Source organism: Schistocerca serialis, chromosome 3 (assembly GCF_023864345.2).
Source record: "Schistocerca serialis cubense isolate TAMUIC-IGC-003099 chromosome 3, iqSchSeri2.2, whole genome shotgun sequence".
Taxonomy (NCBI): Eukaryota; Metazoa; Arthropoda; class Insecta; order Orthoptera; family Acrididae; genus Schistocerca; species Schistocerca serialis.
Genome location: NC_064640.1, coordinates 603468581 through 603483862, shown reverse-complemented (window position 1 = coordinate 603483862; position 15282 = coordinate 603468581). Strand labels below are relative to the sequence as shown.

The following is a 15282-nucleotide window of genomic DNA, read 5'->3' as shown; positions in this document are numbered from 1 at the left end:
TTTCATCAGAGACTTCCATTAGCACCTGTGGGAATGTAGTTGTTGACTCATTAACTTCTATAACCTGAGGGAGTTGTTTATACCACTTTATTAAATCTAATCTGGCTTTCTGTTTATTGAAATGGTGATCATTGATAGTTGAGAATAGGATGATTAGTCTTCAATGTTTAGTGAAACAGCTATTTATTTTATTAATTATAAGTGGCCTAAGCTACAGGCTACAATGATCTGTGATACCTTGTTTAATAGTATTTGAATGCCATCCATTTAGTTTATAGTTGCACAATATGTTATCAGGAGTACACTGTTGGCTTGGTGCACTTATCATTTACACTGTAGAAATTTAATCAACTCAGCATATTTAACTAATAGCTCACAGTTCTTCCTTAAAACTTTTGTCTACATTGTTGTAGTGCAATATTATCACACTGCAGTTTTTATTTTTGCTCTAACAGCTAAGTCAGTTTTATCACTCGCATCAGTATCCCCTGTTAGACAATGTTATGAAGATAACATAAAATAGAACTATTTGATTTTCAGTTTGAAATCTTTTGGTACTGTTAAAAGGAGAACATGTGTATGTATCTCACACTTTTTTTACTTTAGGACACTAAATGTAAGTAACAGAATGTATCATGCAACCATGACTTAGTACCACAATTTGATGGGTGTCATTGCTCAGCCACACTAAGGAGAAAACTATCATCAGTTAAACACTTGCCTCTTTGAGATGTACACTGGTACTCAATCAATACATTCCCAATAAAGCTTACAAATATGAACTAAAAAGTTTCAGTTTTTTGATAAAAGTGAAGAACACAATTATGTATGTTCTACAGACCAACTTAATTTAGTTGGTCAGTTTCTGGCTTACAAGGCCATTATCAGACACTATTGTCATCAAAGGAGTTACAGTCTCTCTGCAAAAGAGTAGATGTGGAATAGTGAAATGTACCATGGTAAAGCTGAGACACAGAAAATGATCAAAAAGATTTCTAAATGAGGGACCACACTGTTCGTGGACACCACCTAGACAAGTTACCAACAGCAAAAGTATCATGTTGTCAGAAGTGTGTGAACAAAGCATAAGAGTCACAGTAAAGAAATTAGATAATAGTAATTTGATAGCAAAAAAAGATAAAAAATGACGTTATGGTAATACTATGGAGAAGTACTTTTAATGTGAGAGTCCTTTCATCAAAACATGCACCAATAATATCAAACAATGCAGATCTCTGTTAACCACCTGAATTAAAGAAAACTAGAATGAAGAAATTAAAGCCACTTGCCATTTGTAACTACAACATTAAGTAGAAGTGGTATTGACTTTTCAGATCAATTTGAGTCATACGCAACAGGTCTGGGGAAAGGGTGAGAAATATTACAGGAAGTTTGGAACAGTACCTCTTCAGAATATGCATTGTCAATGCTCTCTCAGTGTACAAGGCAGCGTGAAATAAAAAACTAAAAATACCTTGGTTCTGAGAAGAAAGGACTGCACAATTGCTTCCTGTGTGGTTCATGTACGACTACAGCAATCTGCGAAAAAAACTGAGGGAAAGATATGATGCGAAAAGTAAGTAAATGAAAATGTAAAGTGAGGATCTTCTGTCAAAACTGTGAAAAATCAGCTTGTTTGTTTGTTTGTTTGGGCTGCTTTGTAAAAAACAATTTTGCTTCAGTGATAGACAGGTCTTTCATATGGAAGTATTTTACTAATTAACATGTTATTTGCAAAGTACACATGGCAGATTTTGTGTTGTGGTATTTATGGCAATTTCTTCTTCTGTTGCATGTTAGTGGCTGACACCACTTTGTTGAAAGCTTCAGAAGAGACCACCACCTGGCTGCACAGCATAAAATTGCACTTAGCACCAACCTTACTTGGCCATACACTTCTCTGTAAAGGTGACAGTGTCACCCACGTCTGTCAGGTATGGCACAGTAAGAAAATGTTCACAAGTAACTGATGCAAACTAAGAGCTTACAAAATTGCTCTGGAGTGGCCCATTCCCAATGACTGACAGAATCATTGGGTTAATGAGCATTTCATCATTTTCTTCAGAGTGTATTAACAACTCTAACTTACTGGAGCAGTAATGATGTTTTATACAAAAAGAATTCAAATTTCATAACATAGTGGCAACATTTTGTTAACAAAGGCACATACATTAATATATTTTATATTTGTTTTGAAGTGGACTATTGCCAGTTCATGGCCATTGTATTTAATTAAGGGATGAGCAGTGTACATTAACTAGAACAAGATTGCAGTTAATGTTTTGAAGCCAATATTGCAGTTCCAATAGCTTATTATTTTAGTGGCAATACATTAATAATCAGGAATATCACATCTTTTTCACTGTAAGTTGACAATGGGTACAATTCCAGATTTTCAAGATTGCAGAATGTATTTGAGTGTTCTAATTGCCGTAGCTTTGTATTTTCTCTTACACATGTCAAAGAGAACTGATATCATGCATTAATATATTTGATTTTCTCAATGGACAGTGACTCCACCACCTTTAGTGCAAAAGCTCAGTCACGTTTGACCTCCAGTGGGAATCTGAAAGTAGCACGCATGGAGGACATAGAAGGGGACTGCAGGTAGGTGGCAGTAGGTGAGAATGTGGGTTGGCCGGGAGGCATGTCAAGATGGTCCATGCAGTTGTGATAAACACTTTGTCTGGATGGCAGAGTGGTTAACACAACTGCCTAGTAAGTAGGAGATGCTGGGTTTGAATCCCAGTCGGACACGGATTTTCACTTCATTGCTGCTAATTCTGCATGATGTCCCAATGCAGCTGATGTAATTAGTTCCTTCCTTTTCCTATCCTTCTACCTTAAATTTAAATAATATGTATGACACCTGCAGATTCTGCAGGGTGTCATTTCAGGCATGTCTGAAATAACAGAGCCATGCATTCACCTGATTTTTATCTGTGTTGTGACATTCAATTGTCACCTGAAGATGGCCTAACAAACCAAAGGAAGCTTTGTGAAAAAATAAATATAATTTTGCAAAACATTATGAAGTTCTTTCCTATATAATATTATTCTAAAATAATAATTTTACTAGCATCTAGACCCCTGGTGCACCATAGGTTAATTCCAAACTTAAACCAAAGCAACTTCATACAATTATTTGCAAAAAAGTTCTGGGTAAGTATCATAAGTTTAACCCCACACATTGTTTGAATACAGAACCTCCAAACACTTAAGTATGTAATTATTCAATGACATTTATGTTCCACAGCAATTATAACTAAATTACAGCAAATGCTTTTAATTTATGCATATTTTTAATAATATGACAATACTCACCGGAAACATATCTGTATTGCCCCTTTTCTCTCGTTGTTTTCTTTCTTCCGTTTGATCTGCAACTCTTACTCCTTTTAATACACTGAATACTTTCTTCAATGCGCCACGACCCACAGGTATCCTTGGGATTTCTTCCTGCTTTTCATGCTTCACACTATCAGCCCAATTTTTAGTTTCCCAATTTGTAGGGCTCATAGTCACACCTGAATTCTTGAGCTTGCTTTCATCTTGTTCTGGCATCTACATCCATCCATACATACATACATACATACATTAATCCTTGTTCCATAGATCATGAACATGACATTTGGTAATGATGTGGAACATGTCACTTTAAAATAAGTTTTCTTTACACAAATTAATTAATTAATTAATTAATTAATTAATTAATTAATTTTTTCAGTTACTACTTCATATCTAAGAATTTATCTATTGAGTTGAAGGAGTTGTCATTCAGAAATTCTTTTAATTTGCTTTTAAATTTTGGTTGGCTACCTGTCAGACTTTTAATACTATTTGGCAAATGATCAATGATTTTTGTGGCAGCATAATTCACCCCTTTCTGTGCCAAAGTGAGATTTAATCCAGAATAGTGGATATCATCCTTTCTTCTAGCTACGCACTTCACTGTTATTTTTGAATTGGGATGGGTTATTAATGATAAATTTCATAAGTGAATATATGTATTGCGAAGGTACTGTGAATGTCCTGAGTTCCTCAAATAAATGTCTGCAAGGTGATTTTGGGTGGGCTCCAGCTATTATTCTGATTACATGCTTTTGCACAATGAATACTTTCTCTCTTAATGACCAATTGCCCCAAAATATGATGCCATATGAAAGCAGTGAATGAAAACAGGCATAATAGGCTAATTAACTGATATGTTTATCATCAAAATTTGCAATAACCCTAATAGCATAAGTAGCTGAACCTAATCGTTTCAGCAGATCACCGATGTGTTTCTTCCAATTCAATTTCTCATCAATGTGTACACCCAGAAATTTTGAGTATTCTACCTTAGCAACAGACTTCCATTCATAGTCTATATTTATCAATGGTGTTATGCCATTTACTGTACAGAATTGTATAAACTGTGTTTCCTCAAAATTTAGTGAGAGCCCACTTGCAGAGAACCACTTAATAGTTTTCTGAAAGACATTATTTGCAATTTCCTCAGCTGATTCTTGCTTCTTGGATGTGATTACTATACTTGTATCATCAGAAAAAAGAACTAACTTTGCATCTTCACAAATACAGAGATGCAAGTCGTTAATAATATATTAAGAACAATAAGGGACACAAGGCTGAACCCTGTGGGACACCATTCTTGATACCTCCCCAGTTCGAGGACTCTGCTGGTTTTTGTAGACTATCTGTACTGTTAATTTCAACCTTCTGCATTCTTCCAGTTAAGTATGAATTAAACCATTTGTGCACTGTCCCACTCATACCACAATACTTAAGCTTAACTAGAAGAATTTCATGATTCACACAATCAGAAGCCTTTGAGAGATCACAAAATATCCCAATGGGTGATGTTCAGTTATTCACTGCATTTAATATTTGATCAGTGAAAGTATATATAGCATCTTCTTTTGAAAATACCTATCTCAAAAAAAAAAAAAAAGACATTTTGTTAGTACTTCATTTTTACAAACATGTGATGCTACTCTTGAATATATTACTTTATCAAGAATTTTGGATAAAGCTGTCAGAAGTGATATTGGGTAGTAGTTGTTAGCATCAGATATATCCCCTTTTTATGCAATGGTTTAACAATAGCATATTTCAGTCTATCTGGAAAAATTGCCCATTTCAGTGAGCTACTACATATGTGGCTGAGAATCCTACTTATTTGTTGGGAATGCCATCAATTCCATGTGAGCTTTTACTTTTGAGGGAATTTATTATTTTCCTAATTTCAGTAGGAGAGGTGGGTTGAATTTCAATTTTATTAAATTGTGTAGGTACTGCCTCTTCCATATACTGCCTTGCATTTTCTAAAGAATTGCTGGAACTTATTTTCTCTGCAAAACTTAAAAAATGTTTATTAAAAATGTTTTCTACTTCTGACTTCTTGCTAACAAACTTTTCATTGCGTTTGATAGAAGAACAATCCCCCTGTGCTCTTGGTTGCCCTGTTTCCCTTTTCACAATATTCCAAATTGTTTTCATTTTATTATCAGATGTGCTAATCTCAGATATAATGCACATACTTCTGGACTTTTTAATAACTTTTCTTAATACAGTGCAGTAGTTTTTATAATGTTTCACTGTTTTGACATCATTACTTCTCCTAGCTATAAGATACATTTCCCTTTTCTGTTTACTAGATATTTTTATCCCCTTAGTAAGCCATGGCTTTTTACATGGTTTCTTACAATTATATTTCACTGTTTTCTAAGGGAAACAGTTTTCAAATATGCTCACAAAGGTATCATGAAATAGGTTACATTTTAAATTAGCATCATGTTTTCTGTACATCTTCGTTAAAACAATAATGGAACACACTATTTTGGAGGACTGTTTTGCATTACTGTACGGAGCTATTCATATACTTTAACTGTGCATCAAGATAAGACAAACCATTCTTAACAGGACAAGTTTTTTTTGATTAAATTTATCTTGGTCTATGAAAACATTATCTATCACTGTGCTGCTTTCCTGTACCACCTAAGTAGGAAAATCAATAACTGATGTCAAATTAAAAGAACCAAGTAATACTTCAAGGTCAAGCTTTCTATCTGACTCTTTCAGAAAATCTGCATTGAAATCCCCACAAACAATAATTTCCTTTCCTTTGTCTGACAGGTAGCATAACAAAGAATCCAAATTTTTCAAAAATAGTTGAAAATTTCCCAGTGGGGACCTATACAAGGCAACAATTATAAAAGTGCCTTTATTTAATTTAAGCTCGCATGCACATGCTTCTGTGTGTTGCTCTACACAAAATTTTTTAGTTTCCAAATTTTTCACACTATGACTGATATTAACATATATGGCAACTCCTCCTCTCACACACATTAATCACATTTGTGTATTATTACAATAATCGCTGGTTATGACAATATATATTATTGCTTGAACAGTTGATACTACTCGCATATGATCTCTCTCCCCTCAATACTAAAATTCTTTAATTCAAATTTTTTTCCAATCTGGAAAGTTATTTGTACACTACCTGAAAAGATGTGAAGTACCCACAAGACTTCATCACATGTCTGTCTAACTTTGTACATGGGCACACTATCAGCAGGTATGTCAATGATGACAGTTAATTCTCTGTAGCAAGTAGAATGACCACTAGTGTGCATTAGTGTTGTTTGAGTTTAGTGTTACCAGGCCTGGCAGGTTATATAAGGGGCAGAAAGAGTTCAAAATGTTGAGTGATCAGTGAGAAGAACACAGATGTCGCATACTCGTGCAAGACCACATTATTGGTTCCTGATGGAGTTTGAAAAGTGTCTAATTCTGGCTCTCCATTTGGTTGGCTAGTAAACTGCACAATAACAATATTTATGGGGCATTCAGATATGACAGTGGCTCAATGTTGGAGGGCATGGAAATGTTAGCACAGGCACACTTCCTGTCAAACTTCCAGTTGACCTCGTCTGAGTACTATAAGAGAGGATCACCATTTTGTGCGCCAAGATCATCATAAACCCTTTACATCTACACCTTCCATCCAAGAGGGAGTAATGGACACCCTGAAACATTCTGTGTCACCTTGCACCACTACTTGGAAACTAGCAGCAGCTGGCCTAGGGAATTCCCACCCCAAGCACAGGCATTTGTTAAGACCAACAGGTGTGTCTGGAGTGGTGCCATGACCAGGAAGCCAGGACTGCTAGTAAATTGCATATGTGTTCAGCAATTCTGCACTATCCCAGATGATTGTCAGTGAGTAGGTGCTGACTGTGGGGAGGGGGGGAGATCCCAGAGGGACAGTGGTGGTACTTCTGACATCGTAGTGTGAGGGCCACTGTGCACGACTTCAGGGCATGGGCATCCTGCCTGCCTCATGTGTTACCTCTCATTCAATTGAATTCCTGTGGCAAGCAAGATCCCCAGATCTATACCTGACTGAATATTTGTGGGACCAGCTCTGATGTGAAGTCCATCCCAATGCCAGTATCCATGAGATCAATGACCAGCCACAGCAGTTGTGGGAGAATTTGTCTCAGGAGTGGATGCAACAGTTTGACAACATGCTTCCCAACAAAGTCAGTGCATGCATCCACACCAGAAGGGGTGGGCTCATACTGTCAAGTTCTTTGTAAATTCTACTCAATATTGAAATTACAGTAATAAAAATCATCATCCCTCTCAACTTGCGAAGTTTCATTTCATTTCCTCTTCTCCTTCAGGGTAGTTCCTATTCCTTGTCAGACAGCATATTAATAGTAATAACTAACAACCACTACTACAGACAATAAATACCTATTTACTAATGTGATGAACCAAAACAATTATTTCCATGATTTCAGTATGTGCAATATTCACAATGTTAAGAGCCTTTGTGACAGACCAGAACAGTGTAACCATATCCAGACTAACCATTTTGCTGGTTGCCTTCTTACCAACTGATCTACATCATACTGGCACTAAGCCTTCATCTATTAGTACTCCACAAGGACTGTTCTGATGATGTGGGACAATGGACAAAATATATTGTCATTTGTGGTAGATACCTTAATCACAGTATATGGATAATCTCCATTAAGGAGCTATCATAATGTTTCTGTGCTCGCTAAAAATGATGATGAATTATTGCCAACAGAAATCAGCCCCAAGTCTGTATTAATAGATCATGTAATCATTATTGTAACTGACTTTCCCTGAGTTTTTCTTTACTATTTGCCTACTGAATATACTGCTATTGTACGTTTAAAGAGATATTTTCTCAAACTCATTGGTGAATTCTGGATGTTACTGCACTGATGTGGCTTACACACACTTTTAACTGCACATTTACATTTCACATCTGTCAGTATTAGACAAAGAACTCCATTTTCTATCTACATAGGGCATCATATTTAATCAGTATTGTGAGTGGAGTTGAAGAAGCTGTATGGTGTCTTCCTTTGGATGCTACAGAAGAAACAAGAAGGGAAACTTGCCACACACTTTTGAAATATCCTCGTCAATGTATGAATTAACCAGAGAAAATTTTTTGCTCTATGACATCTCAGAGGATTCTGACAACAAAGGTAATGCAGCAGTACAGTTACCTCTTAATTTGTGTGCTGATAAGACATATGGTCTAAGTAATTCTACCTATAGAAAGATTGATTATGGCCCAACAGCATATGTGCCACAGAAAACCTCTGCTGTCCTAAATTCTTTCTTATTATCTCAAGAGACCATTAAGATGTTAAAACACATGGTTTCATATCACCAAGACCGTACAGCCTTCCCAACATTCAGTAAGATGATCTACCTTTATGAACAACAGTGAGCAACATTGGCTAAATTGTATGCAGGAATACCAAACATACTGATTTCTTGCTGGGGCCATTGGCGCGTAAAAGCTCATGTCATGTATATAACTGATTTTAACAGCTGATTGTGTGTTCTCCATTTAAGCAGTTTTGACCTTTTATTTACCGTTTATGTAGTTTACCAGATTCCTCTCACAGATTCTTTGGCATGAATTGGTGATAATTTTCAAGTAAACATCACAGCTTTATTTCAGCATGCCTTTTCATCAACCTACTATATGTTCAATGTAGAATATTTTGAGCAGATTGTGTCACCATGGTTAGTCTGTCTCCCCTGGTCCGATTTTTTTTTTCTTTTTTATATGGAAGACCATGAATTGGTCACTTGAATCAGCACCCCTTAAAGCAACGTATTTTGGAGGTATATGGATGATGCTTTCATGGTGTGGTCTCATAGAGAAGATAAATGAATGGAGTTTTTATTTCACCTTAACTCCATTCGAAAGAACATCTGGTTCACTATGGAAATAGTGAAAGATTGTTGTCTGCCTTTCCTGGATGTTCTGGTTAGACAATCTCTTTGGGGGTATTTAGGTTATATTAAGGCCGCCCACCCACCCGCCCGCCTGCTACATATTCCAAATGTGAAATAATTTGAGTGAAGCTAAACCTTAAATTTAGGTCAAATGAGGTAATCAGATGTTTTGATAGAGCACTTACTTCAGGATATGTCATGACAGAATGTTTCAAAGTGCGCTTCATGATTATATCAAGTTTCTTGATTACACTACTGCATTAGGGGGAGTTGTTAATTTGAGAGCTACAGAATTTGAGAGCTACAGAATGTGAGAGTCATGCAATTAAAACTAGGGTGCAAAATTTTTCTGAATGTCATATCTGACTTATTTCAAGCAGACAGAGAACTGACTTGGGAGGGAAACATCTTAGACATCCCAATAGCTAACAGACTAACTTTTGAGGTAGGTAGAAGGTCCAACAATGTCCCGTCAACAAGGTCAATAAAGATGGAGCACAAGCTTGGATTAGGAAAGCACAGAGAAGGAAATCAGCTGTGCCCTTCTGAAGGAACAATTCTGGCATCTACTGACACAATTTAGAGAAATCACGGAAAACCTAAATCAGGATGGCTGGATGCAGGTTCCAATAAACATGGACCTCCCGAATTTGAGTCGCTACCCCTCTCGGTCCGAACTTTTGAAATCAGTTAATGAAGAGGAGGGGTTCAGTAATCACAAGGCTATCTTAACTCTATGATTACAGGTGTTATGAGAAATGTTAAGGTAAATCATTTTTCTTGGCAAAAGTAATGGGAAACAAATTACAGAGTAACTGAGTAGTCAGCATCAAATATTCAGCTCAAAGGATGAGGTTGGGAAGCACAAATGGATAAAATCCAGAAGCAATGTACAATATGCCTGGACTCTTGTGTGTCTTGTGAGGTTGTGGTGGATGGGAAGATCCACTGTGATTCAAATAATAGTGTTAGAGGTTACACAATCATACAGAGCTTTACCACAGATTTAAACAAAGTCAAAGAATAGTTGATGGGCAGAAAGTAAGTGAAGCCACAATGAGATTGAGGAGAGCAATGCGAGCAGCATTTAATGGAAGTAAAATGTTGCCAACCAGGAAATTTTTGCCTTACACAAAGTCAGAAAGTGAGTTGAAATTATCTGTTCACTTACTCAGTGATCATACTGGAACCTAATCTGAAGATAACTGACTGAAGGCTGAACTACTGAATTCAGTCCACTGGAATTTTTGAACATGGATGATTCTAATGACTGCACAAACACCAAAATGGCAGATACTGAGTGAAGTAATCATCAAATAGAAAACTGACGAATTTCTCAACAGTAAAATGTGTAATGTAACAGACCAAGCATCATCCATTGTAGTATAGGGTACATCTGATTACTAAACCTTATAATAACCTATAATTTTGTTATGTGAAGATGTTTATGTTTACATTTATGTTTATGTCTTAATTTACACTAAAGATTGTATAGCAACATTAGAATCAGTAATTAATCTACAGTTGAAAGTACTTCAATATAGTTATACATAATGATGTAACCAATTGTTCACAGTGCAAACAATTTTCGTATCACTAGACTTCAATACAATCTGGAAGAATGTTTTGTATAGAATGATACAGATTTGGCATTAGAGTTAGTATTATACTAATTTATTTTTAATACAATTTACATTTTAATATTAACCCTTTAAGGGATTCAATTTACAAAATGAAATGTAGAAAAGCTTTGCAGTTCACATAACTGTTATTTGAAACATTTTTTATTTCTGTTGACCTTCAGGTCATATGGCAAATTATTTGTATTCATCTTTTTCCCACTGTAATTAACATAAAATAATAACTGCAATAACACTGAAAATATGATGCATTATGAAGATTTTGTATAAGGGATGGTGTTACGTCAAAGTGTAACTGAGTTAGTTACCGAGTTGTGAGTAGTTGTGGGAGTGTGAGTGTCAGCAGCAGATGTTGAAAGTGAAAGATCTGTAAATAGGTGAAGATTATTGTGAAATTTTGGTTGCAAGAAGATTATTTAAAAGGTAACAGCCCTAATAACACATGAGTTGGTTAGCAGTTTCAACAACAGATTTCTTGAGGCAGACTGTTCACAGAATCCCATGAAGTATGATCTATCCATACACGCATGTACAGAGAGGCCATAGAGATTTACAAACCTCATAATTTCAACATGAAAGAAAAAGGTGTTAACTTAGATAAAATATGGGTGTCCACTTTGCACGGATTAATTATGATAGAACACTCTCAATTGAGAATAATTGCACCAGCCACAGATAATTTCACAATCAGCATGATGTGATGAATGGTAGTGTCCTCTATGCATTCCTATAAATTCGATGTTTTCTCGAGTTCTTGAAGCCGTCAGAGATGAAATGTTAGGAAATAATTTTATATATCAACTATGGCCTGACAGCCCAGAAGTTTTAACTGAAGTAAACACCAGCTGTGAAAGCCTAAAGTGTATGATTAGAAAGAACTGTCAGCCCAGGCCATCTGCAATGAACAAGGATATTTACTAGTTTGATCAAACAAACATAGATGTTATCCATTTATCATGCCAAGTACTGATATGTCACCAGTACATCTAATGCTCCAAAACTGTCGCCAGTTGCAAGAAGTTTACATTTAATTTATGTCATAAGTGAGCAGGACTGTCTACAAAGGCATCTGGACGAGAAAAGATACCGTGAGATGTTTTAGAATATTATGTAAAATAACTTGCTCCCCTTTCACGTGTACATTATCTTATGGTTACTGGAGTAATGAAGGTACAATGTTATTCGAAAGAAAGAGCAGGTCATTTCCATTTTCAAGACAGTTTCTCTTTACAGGTGCACAGAATTTTAGACCTATACTGCTGATATCTGTTTTAGAACTATGGAACATTTCATGTTTACACACTACAACAGATTTTGTTCTTTAGACTAGATTCCACAAACACAGATCTTATGAAACTGCTTGCTCCGTTTTGTCACATCTGATTCCAAATTCTTGTAAAGATATTCAGTGGTAATTAACTGTGAGTGAACAAAATGTGATTTCACCAATTCTTAACAACTAAACTGACAGTCATAGAAATAATTTCAAAAATACTCCCAAAAGAGTGTTTTTACCATTCACAATATGTAGGAATTATCTAGAGGCTCTGTGGGACTACTGTGTATCATAAAATTGCAACATCAGACAAATGTCATGAAGTGCAGAAAGACCTGTAGAAGACTGACAATTGGGGCAGTGATTATTATTTGAACGTGAATGTAAATAAATGATTTATATTGCAAAGAAATAGGTGAAGAAATCCACAATTGTTCAATGGCATCATCATCATATATCTCTCACACAAAATGCAAATGGAATATAGAAGGGGTGGAGGGAGGAGAGATTTAGACATACCCTATACCACAGTCTATAAGATGGCTTGTGGAGAATAGAGACACAATGTCCGTAACAGACCTTGTCACAATGAAATCTCAAACATCACACCAGCTCAGTACAGTCTCATCATGTGTAGTGTGTGCCTGGAAAGAGGATAGTGCATCAGGAAAGTAGTTTTGGGTTGTAAACCTAATCCTACCCATTCCTTCTCCAGAGATGCATGTATGATTAAATGCTGTGGTTCATTCTCATGATCCATTTTCATTGTGTCTCTGACAAGTTAGTAGCTCCGTGATGCATCATAGTACTGCACTAAGCATCAGATACACATTTTGTCTGAGCAGTTTTAAGTTTATTTAATTTATTTTTTAATCTAATTATGAACCATTCAAAAAGTTAATCAAGGCTGTATTAAACTACTGTTAATTACCTTGAATTGTTGACACTGAATATCAAACAGTAGGCTGAACAATCTTCAGTTTGGTTTTGTTTTGCTTTAGGGCGCAAAAAACAACTGGAGTCCATATGTGCCCAAGTCAAAACTATAGAACATGAAGACAGCAGTTAAAAAACGATGGTATGTCAGTCTCAATTGACATAATAGAAGACAGCTAAAACACAAATGTGGAAAAGGGCTAAAAAAAGACACCAGACAGAAAAGGAGGGCCAAAGCTAAAAATTAAATGGCCTTCTCGATATTGCTTTGGCGGATAAAAAGTAAAACATGGTCGACAGCCCGGGCGTCATTTTTTAAGATGGTCGATAACTCAGATGGCACACCCAAGCAGGACCATAAACAGTTAAAAAACGTGCAGTTCACCTGTGGAGTCTAACACAGAAAAACGGTTGGTGGTGCGCACTGACGACACGGAGGCCAACCAGGCCAAGGTATCACAGGGTGACACCGCCGAAGGGGACCTTCGAGTTGGTGAAGGAGAAGATTGTTTGCCTTTGGTGGACATCTTCAAGCCTTTCTGGTTCGCGGAAGACTCGGGTGTTTAGCTGGAGGGAAAGAGGAACTCTTCAAGGCAGTATTCCTTCTGTTCTTTCTGGCCTACCAGTTGTGTAGCTGGTGGCTTTGGCCCTCAAGGCGACAGTTTGACAGCTTGTTGCACAGCTGGGTGGGGGGATGGTGATGCTCCCTTGACACTGGGCGATTTCACAACCTAAGAGCTGAATTGCAGGTTGCATGTTTGCGTGGCCATGTCCTTCATGGAGCAAGGGGTAACGAGAACAAAACTACAGGTGCCAGACGCGAGAACGCAGGGTCTGCAACTAGCCAGTAACTTGCGAGCGACTGAGTAAGGCACTTTTTCCTTCACCTGGATCCCCTGGACAGCCTGCTCATCAAGATACATAGGACAATCCTGAGAGGCATGGCTGCCATTGCAGTTGATACAGTGGGGAGAAGGAGGCGCACAAGCACTCCTCGTGTGCATTCCTACCACAGGTAACACATTTGGCTGGGTGTCAACAAGATGTTCTAGTGTGGTTGAAATGATGACACTGGTAGCAGCCCACCGGGTTCGAAACATATGACCAGACTGTGATAATTGCATAGCCTGCTTTGATCTTGGATGGAAGCACCACTCTATCAAAGGTGAGAAAAAGAGTGTGGGTAGTTGCTAAAGAGAAATCTACCATTTTCATTATACGATCGACAGCAATGACACTCTGATCAGAGAGGTAAGATTGGATTTTGGCCTTGGTTAGACCGTCGAGCAGCCTGCTGTAAATTACACCACAGAAAGACTTCATAGTTCTACGGGCCTTGACATGAACAGGCTAGCCATTGAGAAGTGAGGCAGCAAGAAGTTGTGCTTGAGAATCAGAAGTAGTCTCCAAAAGCAAAGTGCCATTCCCTAAATGAGAGCAGGATTTCACAGGGCCAGCAATTGCATCAACACTTTTCTGAATGCTAAACGGATTTACCGTGGCGAAGGAATGACAGTCTCCAGTACGCGAGACCACGAGGAACTGTGGTGCAGTGGGAAGGGTCTTTCAATTATTAGCCTCATTATGTTTACATTTCATAGATGTTGATTGTGAAGACGATTGACTCATTGTGAGAAAATCCCCCATGATTGCCAGCATCTCCGATGATGCGTGCCTTCCAACTGGAGGGCCCCTTCACAAGGGGGCGCACCTGTCTTAGGTGATTATTCACACCTTAGGTCACACCTCACAAACACCTGACATAGAGAGACCAAGCGGCAATTTTGGTAGGTTGCAGCTCAGGCAATCACCCCTTCCTCGGCCTGGCCTGTACCAGGGGGTACGTGCGAACCCTACCTATCAACCCAGGGCTGAAAATTACGCGTTACCCAGTAACCTGTTACGCATCAGACGTGTGATCTGACCTTCAGGAGTGCACAGGGAGGAAAATGAAAAAGAGGAACTGAAACGCAGAAGTGGAGGAACAAGAGGAGAAGGAAAACAAAGAAAGGAAAAGGGAGTGAAAAACAAAGATGATACTGTTCTTAGTCATGACAGACAATGCAGAACATTCCCAATAACATCCCAGACATGTTCCCCAAGGGTGGGAAAAAAGAATAGCACAGGATA

General features: G+C 37.4%; 1 protein-coding gene across 1 annotated transcript in view; it reads right to left on the bottom strand.

Annotated features, from left to right (window-relative positions):
- LOC126471035 (putative uncharacterized protein DDB_G0290521) overlaps positions 1-15282 on the bottom strand; it is a 181647-nt gene that overhangs the window by 154913 nt on the left and 11452 nt on the right. Inside the window, exon 3 of the mRNA XM_050099101.1 lies at positions 3325-3564. Within this exon, the coding sequence (XP_049955058.1) occupies positions 3325-3564 (240 nt within the window). The remainder of the gene's footprint in view (positions 1-3324; positions 3565-15282) is intronic.